Source organism: Amia ocellicauda, chromosome 8 (genome assembly GCF_036373705.1).
Source record: "Amia ocellicauda isolate fAmiCal2 chromosome 8, fAmiCal2.hap1, whole genome shotgun sequence".
Taxonomy (NCBI): domain Eukaryota; kingdom Metazoa; phylum Chordata; class Actinopteri; order Amiiformes; family Amiidae; genus Amia; species Amia ocellicauda.
The window spans coordinates 5,101,430-5,118,579 of record NC_089857.1 but is presented as its reverse complement, the minus strand read 5'-3'; the positions used below and the strand labels follow the sequence as shown (position 1 = coordinate 5,118,579).

The window sequence follows — 17,150 nt, the reverse complement described above, 5'->3', positions numbered from 1 at the left end:
AACAATCTGCAGAGTATATTTTTCACTTTGACATTATGGCCATTTTCTGTGTTTCTCCTGATTAAATCCAGTCTGTTTTCATGTTGTAACACAACGAAAGTCAAAGGGGGGTGAATACTTTTGAGAGCCACTGTAAGTGGATAGCAGCCTGGGATCAAATACGTTGTTCGGAATGTATGGAAAAGTTGTATGTGTATTATTCATGTTCAAAACACAAGTTATACTTATGCCATAATCAAATAATAAGCGCATGCACACACACACTGTTTCTATGTAGTATTCATTATTGCAAGACTAGGGTGTCACTTGTCCCATTACAAGCCCCCTCTAAGTGAGCTGACAGCCAGGGCTTGGATGACAGATGTCACTGATCACAGGCTCGGCTCGGCACATTTTGGGCAGCGGCAGCTCGGCGCTCGCTTGGCCGGGCCTGCCTCCCGACCGGAGGAGGAGGAGGAGGAGGAGGAGGGGAGAGACACACAGAGAGAGTGAGCGGCGGCAGCAGCAGCCAGCAGCCGTAGTGTAATTGAGAAAGAAAAGATAACTTACGCAAGAGACAAACATTGTTGTTTTCCCAGCCGGCAGGCGAAGCGCAGAGCAGCGGAGATCCGCAGAGACGGAGCGGAGGAGCAACAGACAGCCGCCGCGCTGCTGCAAACCAGCACCCGCACAACACGACCAGGGGCTCGGCGACAATAAACAACACTCCCCGAGCAGTGGACCCTGCGCCGCCGGAGAGGAACTGACAGAAACAGAGAGACGGGGAGCAGAAACACGTTATCTACTTCACATCCGAAGGGCTTTCAAATTCAGGATTTGCAACAGCTCACTTTCTTAAACTTATAAACCCCGCGCTGCAGGATGAAGACTTGAAACTGTTTCACATCAAACTGACTTTCTTCCAGCTTTGCTTTCTGAGGACGGTGGCGGAGTAACGTGTTGAAAGTTTGGCAGCTTTTTTCCCCCCCCTCTTTCTTCCCAAAGAGAGTGGGAGAGCGTCCACGCCAGGAGGGGAAGGGAAGCTTCCCTTCTTCACCCCCCTCTCTTTTCCCTATTGTTCTTTTTATTATAATTATTAACCAAACAAAACACCATGATGGCGGCGGAGGTCGGCAGTGAGGAGACGGGGTCGGTTGCGACGGGGGCTGGGGTGGCTGGCGGAGGAGCGGGAGGCCCAGAGACGGGCCGTTTTGCCTTTTTCCCCCAGCCGATGTTGCGGATGACTGAGTCGGGCCCGGGTGCGGCGCAGCCCCTCCGCCACCATCCCAGCGCCTCCCCCGACTCCCTTTCTGAAGTCATACTGAGCCCCATAGCCGGCGGGGATGTGTCGGGATCCGCTCAGCCCGGCTCTGGGAGTGGCGCTGGGCTCGCGTACGGGACACCTTCAGGGGCGGGGAGCGGAGCACCGTGCTCCCCCACTGCGGAGATACAGGGCAGCCGGATGTCGCCAACATCTGGGGTTCCGGACGGGCCTGCGGGCTTCCCCCCGCTGCCACCCCCGCCGCCGCCGCCCCCTGTGTGCGGGGGTCTGGGCACGGTGGACGAGAGCGACACGCTGGACGGGCCGGAGTACGAAGAGGAGGAGGTGGCGTTCCCCCTCACCGCGCCGCCCACGAACCAGTGAGTCCCGGGCTGCTGCTGTTTTTCACAAACGTGCGGCGGTCCGTCTCCGTTGTGTAACTTGTGCAAAAACCCCGCAGGTTGTCAGAAAGTTCAGCTGCAATGTCGGACACAAGTTGCCCTGCAGTCCGAATTAGGCGTCGAGTCTCAGCAGGGCTTTCACAACTTGTTGACTCCAGCTAATGTCCCGAATTGAAAATGAATGCACCGCTGCACAGAAGTGCACTGTAAACGTATTACAACTGTTTTAGGTTTTGACAGTATACGTGAGAATGAATCTTTGGTGACAATATCCACTTTTATTTTCAAATGACAATGTAGTAAAGTGAAGTCTGCAGCAGCTATAGCTGTAGTGAAATAGCATGGCTTTAAACCTTAAGCTTGCAGATCATGTAACTACAATCTCTTAACATCAGCTGCGTCTGTTAAAGATAGATTGCCTTCAAGATGGACAGACTCAGCTCTACAGAATAAAGGAGCATATCTATTATTATTTGGCTGTGTATTATATAATGTATAATGCAAACGTCTCGACCCTTGTCAGATATTACATGGCAATAATGCACAGAATGATTTCAATGTGACAACTGAAGGAAAACGGAACCGAAATGGAGGTTTTGCTGAGTTGCATGTTTTGGAAAGAAACCCATCATTACCTAGATGAACAATGAACACACACTTATTACTTTTATTACTTGCACAATAAAAAGAGCTTGCTTTCCATGGCAGAAAGCCACCTGTTAAAAGCAACATGGGTGTTTACAGTCCTTTTATGTCTACTTTTATGTAACCTAGCCTGTTGAGATAAGTATAGATTAATTAGTAAAACAATGGCATTTAGCCCATGCCATACATGATAAGTATGAAGGCCTTTTATATTTGAATGTTTGCATTTGCTAATGAAGATAAAAACCCATGAAGTTGAGATGGACATACAAAAGAAAGTACTCTTAAGAGAAAATCATTTAAAACATATACAGTTGGGGGAAGCTATTTTGCACCTTTGTTTGTGTGCTGTATATCGGCTTAAAATAATCAGTCAGTTCTCACACACACACCATATGGGCTCCAGACTGACCAAATAATAGTATTTATTAAGAGATTATTTCTTCTTCAGCCTGGTGGTTTTACACCTTTTCAGCTCCGTTTCAAAGGAAGTAAGTAGCTGTGGCCCTTGAGGTGTTTTTTTTTTTTTTTGGTCCCTCAGCTTTTGCTTCCATTTTAAGTATTGCCATTAGTCTCAAAAGCAATGCATTGAGCTCAACAGTTGCTGTACTAATTTGGTGCACGAGTAATGACAAGTGCATCTAAAATGGAGACCTGTTTCATTGCATTTGTGCAAAGTGGTCAATGTGTATGAATATTATGGAGCTTAAATATATGGGATTATTGATTTAATTTAACCAGATTTAGATATAAAAATATATATATATATATTGCTTTTTGTATTCATCACTATTAAGACATCATGTTTACAACCCCCACATCTTCTAAGTAGTTATTTCTGATCTGTTAAGTAGCAAGATGTTGTAGATTAAATCGTAGGTGGATTAGTCAGAACTTCCATTAATGCAATAACCCGGGTTCAGAGATGTTGTTTCGTTTGTGATGCCTGGGAAGTGTCATGTGTTCCTGAGAGTCAGTGTCTCAGCTTGAATAAGAGATTTCAATTCCTACACAGTTACATTGGCTCAAGACGTGTCAGGCAGGTGTTGATGTCTTTAAAGACTTTAGTTCTGATTTTTCAGTGAATGTCAGAATACACTCTAGTAGTCAAGATTTGGCCAGACCGATCTATATTATTTCAAGCTGAAGTTTATTTTTGCCTTTTCATGCATTAAAATACCCCAAATATATATCTCAAACTGTTGTAAATAATAAATAACCTCATTATTGTGCAGGAAAAAACAACAATTTTAATAGTCTTTATGCAAATTCACGTAGTATGTTGTTATCTATGTATTTAGTAACTTCAGTAGAAAAGATTGTGGATTAAATTTCCACAAGCTTCCATCAGAAGTATCACTGGATGGACCTGCTTTTGGAAACAGTGGCAAACCAGCCTGAGCTACTGGGGATGGCAGCCTTCTATCACAAGTGTGTGCTCTGAGCACTAAGTAGTTTCTGATTTTTGGACTTCGTCTGCCTGGCAAGAGAGCAATGAACTATCCGAACAAACGAGCAAAGCTCTTTTCATGGGCTGTTTCGCCATCCTAAATCACAAACCCATGCACGAGTGTCTAGCACAGTGATGATCTTGATGGTTAGGCCATCCAAAAAAAATCAGATGTCAGTGAATGTGTTAGCAAAGACCTAAATTAAGATGTATTTCCAACAAGTGAAGTGAAGTGAGACTCTGTGAAGGTGGCGTCTGTATTATCCCAAGGGGACCTGGAACTGTGGCAACTTTACACACAACAAAATAAAATGTATAAAAAAGGATCTGACTGTACAGTGCCTATAGAAAGTCTACACCCCTCTCCAAATGTACCTTTTGTTGCCCTGAAATTAAAATGCAGTAAAATGTTTTTTATTTTTTAATTTGTGAAAAATATATTCAAAAATCTGTAGAAAATGTATTTAAAATGAGAACTGAAATTGCAGTAGCAATCCTCAATTAGATCAGGTGTAAGCCTTCAAAGTCGCACACCAAATTAAGTGGCCTCCACCTGCGTTAAATTATAGTGATTCACATGATTTCTGGACGCTGCCCAAGGAACATGACAGAGCTTGAACAGTTTTGTTAAGGAGAATGGACAAATATTGATAAATCTATGTGTGCCAAGTTGGTCGAGTCCTATCTCAACAGACTCACAGATGTAATTGATGCCAAAGGTGCTTCCACCAAGTATTAAGTCAGGTGGAGATTTATCCAATTATGATATCTCAGTTTTGTATTTAATTTCCCCCCCCCCCCCCCCCACAAACCTTTTCCCCTTAACAGTGTGAAGTATGGTGTGTAGATAAGTTGGAAAGAAATCCCAAAAGAAAGTCCATGAAATTCTTAAGGCACTGACCGCAAACTGAAAAATGTTTGAGGGGGTGTAGACGTTCTGTAGACTGTATATCTGTCAGCCTTTCTGTGTACATATGTTGTGTTGAAGTAGTAAGTATTTTAACTGTTGACTTCTTCAACAGTGTTCAAAGTACTTGCATATGCATATCAATGTTCCCTGTTTTATCAGTACCACGTCTGGATAATTGTATGAAGAAGAACTGTTTTATTGATCTATTTACTTATTTAACTGTACAATTTACTAGTTATTTTCTACAGTGGAAACTGTACTTGGGAGAGAAAATAGGGCCACACTTAAAATAAATAAACAGACAAGCCTATCTATATTGATCTGTTTATTGTTTTCTGATGTGTGAAGTTTTATCAAGTTGTAGGCATTCAAATAAGTGCTCATATTTGTACTTTTTGATTTCTAGACCGTTACTGTTAATTTCAATGCATTTCAATACTTCTACTTCTGTGTCCAAATATGGGATTGTCTGCTACTAGATTTCTGAGAGTATGATGTCACAAGAAGTCATTAATGTAAATCTGTATTCGGCCTTACCTTTAAAGTGTACCATCCACAAATAGCAGGAAGTTGTGGTTTGTGCATTAGGTTTATGTTTATTATTTTTATTACAATATTAGCACAGCACAAGCAGATTTGAAATGAGCTTTAAAAAATGTTTTTTAATGGTACACAACGGACACAGGTTTGTAATGAAAGTGTCAAAAGATGCCTACAAACTGGTTTAAGTTTTTCCTGTGTTTAAGCACTTGAGTCCGAGCTGTTAATTGGGCTGCAGCCTCCAGCAGAGCACTGTTTTTCAATTTCAGTTCTCAAGGTGTCATCTGCCCAAGTCTTCTAGATCTCTTCGTATCATCACATGGGTTAGACTAGAGTAATTGTTTCTGTTAAGCAAATAATTAATTCAATTAACTTTGGACCAGAAGTGCTCTGCTTCTCGAAGTCCAGATTGGGGAAAAACACTGCAACATGCCATAGACTTGGCCTGCACCCTATCAGATATTGGATGCACACATGAAAACTTCATAAACCCCCTGAAAGATTGCATCCTAAGCCAGTACTTCTGATCATAAATCATGCACAGCTTTTATTTTATTTTTGCAGATGTGCAAGGAGGCCCACAATTTCCACATTTTGCCCCAATGAAAAGTTGTCTATCAATCTAATTTACTTTAGTGTATCTAAACAAAGTTGCTACTGCAAGTTGGATGTCTGGTTGTTTAATAATATCAGTTTTAATGACCTGAAGGTTTTTGTTAGGAAAGTCTAGCATGCCCAACACATTACTGATTTATGGTTGCAAAAATGCATCTACTGTCATACGAAATTAATCGAATTGTTCATAGAGGCAGATATTATATACTTTGTTATTATGGGTAGCATTAAATGCAGTTATCCATTCTGATTGAGCTGGAAACGACTTATGAATCAAATTAGCTTAACTACAAGCACATTGAAATAACACAAGTTTAACTGCCACTTACTGCTTGATCAAATGATTACAGTCTATAAAAAGATCTGTAAAGTGAAATATAAATTTGAAAATGTTAGGTTCTGTACCCTGGAGTGAAGCTCAGGAAGTAACTGAATTGAGCTACACTTGTGTATGGTTATTTTTAAAGAAGAACAAGAACAAGAACAAGAAAAAAAACACTTTAGAAGCAACTTATTTAAAGTATTGTTAATGATACATTATTTATAATGAAGGAGTATGGGACCAAAACAAAATCTTAAAACAGCTGAAACAATCAACCTCACTTTTTAAATATAAAAATATGACAGTGATTTTATTTCCCTCCTTTCAGTTCACTTTAATAGTGGTACTCAGTTGGCCATCATGCTTCAGGACTGTGATGGTGAAAGCTTTTGACTAATGTAGAGGTGCTTTTAGGTGAACGCTGAACTGGGCTGACATACTGCATATTTCCTTTAAAATGTACAGTGTAATTCTAGCTTTATTGCTTGTCATTGCTCCATCTTGGCAATGCATTGGAAGCCGTTAAACAGTAACACACGCTCAACTGCTAATTTAAGCCGTGCATGTTCTGCCATTAATTCATAGGTGTACTTTTCTGATCTAAAATACCTTTTGATGTCATGCCTTCGTGTTGCATGAAGGGGAAAGTGCTTCTTGCTCAGAGTGATAGGTTATAGCCTAATAATTTCACTTGCGAAGACCATCGAAGCAGGACATGAGTCACAGTGAGCTCAAACTCAGATTCAGAATAATTCCATGTGTAGAGGAGCACTAATCTCTGTTTAAAAGAAAAAAGAAATGCACACCCTTCTGGTTAAAAACAAAATGCAGTCTACAAAAACATAACTATCAGGAATACTGTATAATATCACAGCTGTAACCACATGTTTGTTGTGTAAGTAGTGAAATGATTAATTTCAATAATACAACAAGAAGTTTAAAACACCTTAATGGTATTATTGTATAAATGAAAGGGGTGTTGTAGTGTAAATACCCTTAGAAACACAGCTGCCTTCCATATTTTCAGTTGTACTGTGGGGTCTATGTTTATAGTCTAACTACAGCTTTTAAAGGCCCCTGGAGATGCACATTATTTTATAAAACAGCACTGGAACAGCAGTTTTTGCGAAGATAAACATTGTTGTGAACTTTATAAGCAGAAGATACATTGTAGATTTATTCCTTTGCTTCAGTGATGTTTGTGCTGACTGAAGTACTTACAAGATACATGGGTGTGTGGTGTTTATGCTTTATGCACCAAAAAATGTAAATCTGTCTGACATCAGTTTTATTTGTATCCCCCCCCCCCTCCACCCCCAGAATAATGTATCTGTTTCTGAGTAATAGCCGTATAAATTAAAGTGTTAGTACTTTGTAGGTACTGTAATATATTGTCTATTACTTTATTTCTGAATTTGAATTGCATTAAGACAAACATTATGTTTAAGCTCTAATCAAATACCTTGGCTTAAAACAACAAAAACAACAACAACAACATATGGACATATGTGCCAACAAGTGGAGGTGGAATGAGTGTTTATTTTGTAGTGGTAGTAGTATTAGTAAGAACTATTGAGCACAAAAGCTGTGCAGGTGCGAGTTGATCCTTCTAGGTTATGGATGCTATATGACAGTGAAAGGCAATGTAGGCCTATAGCTGGCATCCATAGGTGAAGCTACATTTTCCTGGATTCAAGTCGAGGACGATCTGCTGAAATTCAGCATGAGAATTCATCATGTTGGATATTGTTGCTAGTCTAATTCATACAGTTTAGACTCCATTTAATGTAATAATACACCTGTGTGCTTGACCTTGTGACATTCTTGCGATTTTTAGTCTTTTGTAGTCGGTCTTACTCATCTATTTTGTGATCTATCATCATGGCTGTAAGCAGTGTGGCGCTGCCATTGACGTAGGTATTCTTTGCCAGGGCATTGTGGCAGTGATATGGGCAGCTGTGGATCTGGAATCTGTCATAAGTAGTCCCTGTTTTTCTACTGAAGTGATTTTAAAAATAATTGACTTATCTTCTGGTTAGCCTCTTGTGACTATTAAAGGTAATGAATTATTTTTTTTTCTACATATAAGCAAAACATGGTTCATCAGACTTTATTATGAGAGTTATAAGCCAACACTGACATGATGAGAAGAGAAGATTACTTTTATTCACCTATTGCTGAAGGGAAACGATGCATGTTAAATCAAGTCTTCCATTCGCAGTAGCATGATGTGTGCCTTACTACTAGGCATTGTATGATCTTTTACATTCCTGAAGAAACTTTGGACCGTACAGGACTGTGGGTTTCAGTCTGTTTGAGGGGATGTGCTTTCAAAACGCTAACCTAATAAATCATGTAAAATGTGCAAGAAAATTGATGAAACCCAATCTGAGAGAAGAGTTTTTAAAACTCTGCGATGGTCTGTGTAGTTTGCAATATCCGAATTTGACGATTTGTAAGATGCTTTGATTGTTATTAAACGAATCATAATTAGCATAGTCTATAAATAGGGATTTCTACATATTATTAACAGAGCTGCATGATTTTCCTTCTGGCATTATTTGAACATGGATATTAGGCCTAATCCCTGAAACTGAATGTAGGAAATTTGAATTGCAGATCATAGTTGGGAGGTTGTTCAAATGTGGGCGTCTACATGTAAGAATCTGGCAATTGCCTGAAAGTACACACGCTGATACATTTGATCTTAACTTTATGGTTTCACTGTTGCATCACAGTACCTGCTATTTAAAGAAAATCTTGATTTCTTTTTAAAATGTATTTTAAATGTTTAATCATGAAGAAGATTTTAACCAACTCCTGTCTTCTGCTGTGATTTATGTAGAAAAGAGTGATTTGCACCTCAGCATCATGCAGTGAGATCTAAGTATGAGGGTAAATTATATTGTCTGGAATGCCCTGCTTTTAGGGCATAGATGTATTATCTTATTACATTTTTTTTTCTTCTTTTTTAATCCCTGTTGGTGTCATGCTTCTAATATATAGTAATCTTTTATTTTTAAAATAAAAAAAAATCTTGTAAATGGAAGAATACATTTTACTCTTCCATTTTGTATCTACTCATTATGAACAGAAGTGCAATTGGGTTAATATTCTTTTCTGATTACTTGAACTTAAACAAAGAAAAAGCTGGGAATTAGTTGTTGATTCTGAGTTTCCACGAAGATTACAGAGAATTAATAGTCCTAAAATGTTGCAGTGGAAAAGTTGGATTTCAGGATCTGAATTACAAATGTGTTTGTGAGATAAGCAGTTGTTAATTAAACGGAGCAAGCTGAATGCTGTATTTCTTTTTTGGAATGTGTACAGCAGGGGTCCCATACTCAACTCCTGGAGGACAGCAGTCGCTCTGGGATTTGTTCTACCCCAGTTATGTTTAAGTTAACATTTAATTTTCCAGACTGTAACATTTTACAGGTAAATACATTTTTTTTGCCATTAATGCAATTGTAAAAGAATGTGAAAACAATATAAAATAACTCGGTCAATGGAGTAATTGAGGGACAGATTTTAAGACCCCTAATGAGGGACAGATAAGTAAAATGAAAACTGGAGTTTCCATAAAAAGAAAGAAAATGAAAATGAATGAAAAATTCTGGTGCATTAGTTTAAACTAAGGAAAGCTGTTATATCGAATATATTATATTCTGACATAGATTTCGCTTCTCCTTCGTAGTCAGTTAAAGTTTCATGGTCTGACCCATTCAGTCTTCATAGGGAGGTCTCAGGAATTCGAAATTGGTAATGTATTTTCACTTGTACTACATTATTAAAACATTTAACTACAAAACAGATATTTTATATAAAACTTCTCATTTGACCATCAAATGAGTCTAGTCCAAGTTGTTCAACAGCATTGACGAACCCTCCCTAATCGTTTAGTTCAGATTTTCACACCATAACACAATTGGAAGGAATAGTGGCTATGAATGAAAATGGAGAAATGTAATCTGATTTTAGTGGATATGAGCTGATCAATAAGAAAGGAGCATTTGTCAGTGGTGTGTGTCGGGGAGTGGTTAGATTTTAAAACCGATGTAGAGAAAAGTACGGTCATTTGTACATTTTTTGAAAGCTGTTACTGAAAAGCATACAATATGTTCAAATTGAATTAATCATGATATAGGCCTAGGATATACTGTATATTGCCTGCAACATCTAGAATACTTCAATACAGTTTTTGAGCTAGATCCCCCACCCCTTCGTCCAGGATGTTCCCTTCCTGACACCCTGGTGCCTGCTGGGATAGACTCCGGCTCACCACGATGCATGGAAGGATACATTTTTGGACTTTGGCTATATAGCTGATACACATACATGCATTCCACTAACAGAACTCGTCAATAACATGGATGCATTTTTGATCAATTTTAACGATGACCACTGAAAAGCTCCCGTTTATAATCATGCATTTTCTGCATGTGATGCAATGTCCTGTTATGCCCCTATAATACCCAAAGTACCATACCATTACATTTTTTTCTTTTTTCTTTTGCATATCCTGTTTTCAAGACTTTTGAGCACTTCACCGTGGCTTCCTCAGGATATACAGCAGAAGCTATTTTGTACTCGGTTATAATGAAAGTAACTTTAATTAGTATTTTCTCAGCTCTTTTGCATTGCTGTGTGAATACTGGTGGGTCAGTGGGTTCACAAAAGTAAATATGTTTTAACATTTCCGAATACATTTATTAGGTTTTAATTCATTTGATTCCTCCTTAGGGGTTCACAAACCATTCATTTTATTGAATACATTTCATAGCTGATATTATTTCTTATATGGTGTTATGGAATAGCTTCAACTTTAAGAACATTAATTACAAACTAATGTAATCATTTATTTTGATTTTCTAGAAAAACACTGGGGTGTGTGATGTTATTTCAACTTAAATATTATTGAAAATACAAGCAAATCAAAAGGTAGGTGTATACCTTAAGTGAAATTGTAAAGATACTCCCTAGACAGGTTATTGTTGTAGGCCTTTAAGTGTTAAAGAGGCAGCTGCTAGTATCATAAAACTCTTACACTGAATCTATAATGTATGGAGTTGGGGGTGGGCAGGGGTCAATTTATTGACGTGTCAATCAGATCAATAATCCTGTGATTGCATGTACGTCACCATAAAACAAGCAGATTAATAGTCTGAATATCTCCATTGTGCGCAGTAAGGTTTCTATTTGAATTCTTTTAGTAGACGCTTGACCATTCTAATCCACCACACCAAAACGACAACACAGTAGATATGGATACGTCTGGATCCAGCTGTCATGTGGAAATTGATGGCCTAAAGTTATCTTTGCCTGTGTGGAGCATGTGTACTATCATCCTTCTTCATTCACAACTCTTAAATGTCCCCAGAGGCCATTCCACCACTGCTCTGTATCCACTCTGTGTGCGTTGAAGATAATAGTGTTGGCAGTAATTACTGTGAAATTGTTCCTGTCCTTCAGAATGGCCTGTTTTTGAGGAACTTCACTTTGGTGGTAGTTCTGTGGGGTTTTAGTCTATATGAAGTGGATGCTGCAGTTGTATGGTGGGGGGTTGCATTTGATGGTTTCGTTTTTATAACCAAGGAGTCAATATGTATATTTTTTGAGAAATTCAAATTGGAAAGCTAATTAGCTAGGGTATTGGGCTCTCTTAAAGTGGGCCTCTGAAGTGGGTAATTTTAAAATGTTAATATAGTTTTAATTGTTAATTACAATACTACTATAGTTAATAATAATGAGAATGAGAATTAGCCTATACAATTTTTCTGATGTCCTTTAACGAGACTAAAAGACAATGACACACGACTGGTATGTTTTTATTTATCCAGTACACTTCATTTTGCGTGTTCAGAGCCAGAAACCAAATTATTATAATTTTTTTCCAAGATCAATCTTTTCTGACAGTGTGCCATTGCAGCTGAGCACTCTTCATTTAGGTATGCAATATAGGGAAACAAAAACAGACTCATAGGTTTGGCGTGTGTCTAAGTTTCACAGTTGAAATTTTAGTAGTCCTTAAAACCGCCTGTAAATTTCTGTATGGGGTCAGTGAGTGATTTAATAAATACAATTGTTTTACAGACATAGGGCTGACAAGCCTGGCAAAATGCTAATCCTGTCACTTAGAATACTGGAGTGTCCTAAATCTTTATGTAGAAATCTCAACTTACAAAAGTGTACATGCTCATGGATATTGGGAATGCAAAAATCTGTCAAATTATGCAGACTGCATAGGAAGTAATTTGTATTTGCAAACTTATGCAAGGGAATGTTTTCACCTCTTCCAAAACCCCTGTATTAAATGGTGGTCTGGATGTTTAGAACCCCTGAAGGTTTGAAATCTCAAAGTCTGCAGTGAGTTCGACACGCCCTTTCCTCTATCCCTGAGTTTGATGACAGGCAGTGAATTAGAAGCTTGTTTTAGCAAGAAGTCATCAATATTTAATGCCATACTTTAAAAGGGATAATCCAATCCGCCGTGGGACTACAATAGACAGCATAGAGCGAGTCCCGCTGCACAACACAAACCTGAAGAAATGACCAAAATCCTAGAAACTAATAAAAAAATAAACATGAATCTAAGGGGAGAATTGGCATTTACATTACATGCTCTACCCTCTAGACAAGGACATTTTAGGACACTGGGGAATTAAGTTTATATCTGACCTTTGTTTTATATTAGTTTATTTTTTTCATGAGCTCCAAGTTGTTAAATATAACCGGTATAGGCTACACCAAGCGACTGGCCTACATTAATCATAATTTTAAAGTTACTTGTTAACTTCTCGCATTGTCAGAGAATTGGTCATTTTCCCTTTAGAGCTAAAATGCAAATACTCCTTTAAAATGTAATTACTAGGCTATTCTTCATGTGCTCAGCAGGGGCAGATGCTGTACTTAGATCTTCTGCCTTTGGCAAAATGAGAAATAAGCCTGATGTAGCCTTAAAAAAAAAAATACCCCTAACCCCTCCAAGAAAAAGAATTTACCCCCTCATCCTTAATGTAATTGTTGTCAGTTACTCTTTAACTTGTATGCAACATTAGTTCCAGTCAATAGTGACACACAAGCATTTGAAATTCACAACAAGTGGTACAAAATAAGTGTTTCATTGCTTTAGTTTTATTTACTGGAAGAAACTAATCTAAACGCACTGGAAGATAGTGATTCATAATCAGAAACATCCTCTTTATTTGGCTGAAGCTTTCTCAAAAACGCCATTCAAAGTGTACAGCGTGTGTAAAACGTGCTAAATGATAACATCTAAATGATGTAGCTGGCAGTAAATTGAAAAACACACGGCATAACGAAACACTTGATTTTCATTTCATCAGTCATAGGTTTCTTAATATATATTTTTTTTTTCTTCAGTCATTACTTCTACATTTTAAATCTATAAACCTCAGACCGCACGCTTCTATTCTGGGGCCGGACCGATGATGGAATAATGGGAGACATGTTAGTCCTGTGAGGCCCAAATGTTATTCCACCTTTTCAGTACTGCTTTAATTTTGTGTTACCCCACTACATCCACATAGCACTATCATCGTAGCTAGAAGAAAACGCTCCGGGGGTGACTTGGTGCTGTCTTGATTTTTGCCAGGTCAGCTCACAACTCGCAGTAGGCGATTTATACAACAAAACATAATGCTACACCGTTGGCATTGTGCCATCCCTTTCTTTACTGTATGTTTGACTTTGATGTACCATGGCATTACTGCACCAATGTCTGTATCTTGTTATTTTGATTAACATTTTTATTATAGTAATTAGTGGTTATTGTAGCAGTTTGTTTTTGAATGGATAATAATGACATAGGTAGATGGATATTATTGCAAATATGTGTTGTAAATATTTTCCTTTTATTGACAGTACACAATAAAAGCAATAGGGACAATTATTTTAACTTGGAAAACCAAATCTGATTCAAATCCTATTGTGTTAAGAAACAAGAAAAAATTGTATTTCTTGAGACAAATGCATGTTATATACATTATGTAAGGGGCTTATATTTTAATTGAAACCAAGCAGGAGGCTTTTTTTCTTTTCTTTTCTTTTTTAATCGATAAATTACACTCCCATGAGCATATGTTAACTTTATTGAGCTGCTTCTGTAAGCACTGCTCACTGACCTAGACTACAATGATGAGTTTATTGAAGCAGCAGGTTTCTCGGAACATGGCAAAGACTAAATTAGAATTATGTCAGTTTTGCCTTGCGAGACGGAGAAATCGTCCTCCAGTAATTCATGAGCTTTGTCAGCGAGGAAGCAGGCTTACCTTATGAGAGAGCTTAGGATACACCGAGAAATGCAGCAAAGGGTGAATTCATTGTAAGTGGGATACTGAACTGTTATTGCCGCTTTAAATGTGCTGTGAGAGTGCTGGGACATTATTTGTCTGTGGTATTTTTTATTTTTTTGAAGCTCCATATCTGAAGTGGATATGGTTGAGAATTATTCATACATTCTTTCAGGTTCTGCAGAAGTTGCTGCACAGTGCGGAGGACTGAAAATGCTTTTTTTGTCACATTACTTTTAAAAAGACGTGGATACAGTATGGTATGGCTTTGGCATTGTCTTTACAGGTGCATGAATAACAGGTAAAGTCATTCATCTATAATGTATTTTGGTTGGAAAGCAGGTCCCTCTGGGGTTTTAAATGTGAATAAACAAGACTGTCGCAAACCCTTCTGCTGATAGAAGGAGAACGGATGAGAAAGTAGCGTTTCCTTTTGTATGTCAGTTTTAGAAGTTGGATTGCATGATCTCGATTTGTGTTTTAAAGTAAGGTGAGCTTTAGGATATAGTTTGTGGTAGACTAGTATTTTTGTCCCAAGAATTGCTATTTTCTATTTGATGTGCTTACAGACGTTTAGCAATTTATTTGATGGATTGTGACATGCCTTGTGGCAGACCATGTTAATTACCGTTATAATGTATGATGTTTTGTATGTCTCACTGGAATTTGTGTGGTATGTAGAAACTGAGTAATAGGAAAGTCTGTGTAATGTAGCCTACTTTAATCTGAACTAAAATAGTCATTTATTTGTTAATGAATGAAATTGAATTTACTGGAATCATTCTCAGAGATTTTTGGGTAGTCTAGAAAATATTTTGAGGAGCTAATTGAAAGCTCTTAATATTGGCTTTTTAAAAAGAGAAATGTAGAAAATGTATGCTTTTATTGGAAGCAGGTATAGTGCAGGTTTTTTTACATTACTAATGCAAATGGTGCATTTTCATTGTTCATTGACACTGATGAATTGTGACTGGTTGTCTTCTGAGATGCTTTAACAGCGCTGCTTCCATCAGCAAGTAGAAATCTATTTGAATTTAACTCGGTTTTCCCTGTCAACTGTGTTGATTACAGAAATGTCTTGCAATTGGACAGGTTTTTGCCTCTGTAGCTTGTAGTAGCACTGTTAAAGGCAAACCACACAAGGTCAGATTCTTGTTTGCCCTGGTATGACATGCATTTAAAATTCTTAAATGTTCAGGGTTGAAAAAAAATATATTTAAAGCTACTGTTACCTACAAAGAGCTTTCATATAAATAATGTAGAGAATTTATCGTTGAAGTAGATATTTAAGACGAAGAATAACATTACAACGATGAACATGTATGTTTTCTTTGATGGATTGTTTGGGAATGACATATATAGACTAAGTGCTGTGATTTTAATTGAGCATTGTACATCAAGGGACTTGATGTGCATTTGTGTTTAAAATATACTTTTTTGTCTTGCCTATCATGGGTACATTTCATACAGATGCTGTCACTTGCATGTAAAGCTGCTTTCTTGGTTATAGGCTAAATGTAATTCATACGACCATTAATAACACTTGTCAGTAATGTTTCTATCCATTTGCTTGTAAAAATTGAGGACCTTTTATTTATTTATTAGCAGTCACTCTGCATAAGACTTTGGGGTGTTCTCTTTTTGTTTTGGAATATGTTATAATGCTACATTATCGTATTTATATATGCAATTCCTCTATAGAGTAGACAGATTGCATCCAGGATGCATTGTCACGAATACTTACAACACTGCTTAGTGTTTCCTGTGTATTTAAATGAGCAAATAACAACATGTACCATTCATTAAAATAGCAAGAAATCAGTACAACAGTATTTTGTTTTGGTTTTCAGCAAGTTTTTATGTTGTGAATAAATGATAGAAGCATGTACCATTAAGATTTACAGTCCCGACACCAACCTCTGACCACACAGCACTGTGTGGGGAAGTTCAGTTTCCTCTATTTTAAATACCGGTACTGTAGGTGTCAGCTGAGCTGTTGCATTGCAAATGCTGCAGATAATTAAAGAGGAGGGCATTGAATACTCATGTCAGTTTTAATAATGATACAGAAAAAAAAAATGTGGAACTTACTGTACTAGGAAAAAGCTGATGATCTGTAGCATCCGTAACTGGACTTAGGAAGATGGGCTAGTGGAGCTTTCTAAATGGAGTAAAACAAAGACCCTTTAAGAACAGTTAACGCTGCTACGTACAAATGAAAAGAAACAAATATGGAAACCGTGAAAACCCATTGCAGAATTAGATGTTTGAGTGTAAGATAGTGGTTCTTCTATGTGTCTTTTTCTCTCTCCATTAATCTACATAATTTTTTCACTGAAAACACACTGATCACAAAAACTTTTGAACACATGAGCATAATAATATAATAAAATGATTCTGGATTTTTGATTTTATGCTGGTAACAGCTGGGTTTAATCGAACAACATGGTTCTTGACTGGCTAGAAGCTGTATGGTGTTGGATATTTTTACCCTGCACTTGGACATGCTTTCCCGGGAATTAATGAGCTTTTAGTTAAAACTAGTCCAATTGATTTTTATTTCAATATGTTTTATCATTATGATGTGAAATTTTGCATTTAAATAACAAGAAAAACATACAGTATTTGGATAAAATATTGTTTTTCATTGTAAGTGTTATAAAATGAAGACCATGAGAAGCAGATTTTGCTCTGGATTTATTTATTTCTGAGCTG

General features: G+C 37.7%; 1 protein-coding gene across 2 annotated transcripts in view; it reads left to right on the top strand.

Annotated features, from left to right (window-relative positions):
- The first annotated feature begins 467 nt into the window (after window positions 1-467).
- Window positions 468-17,150, top strand: part of LOC136755358 (ras GTPase-activating protein 1) — a 43,120-nt gene continuing 26,437 nt past the window's right edge. For both annotated transcript variants that reach the window (XM_066711879.1, XM_066711881.1), the window contains exon 1: window positions 468-1,620. In XM_066711879.1, the coding sequence (XP_066567976.1) occupies window positions 1,094-1,620 (527 nt within the window). In that variant the 5' untranslated portion in view covers window positions 468-1,093. The remainder of the gene's footprint in view (window positions 1,621-17,150) is intronic.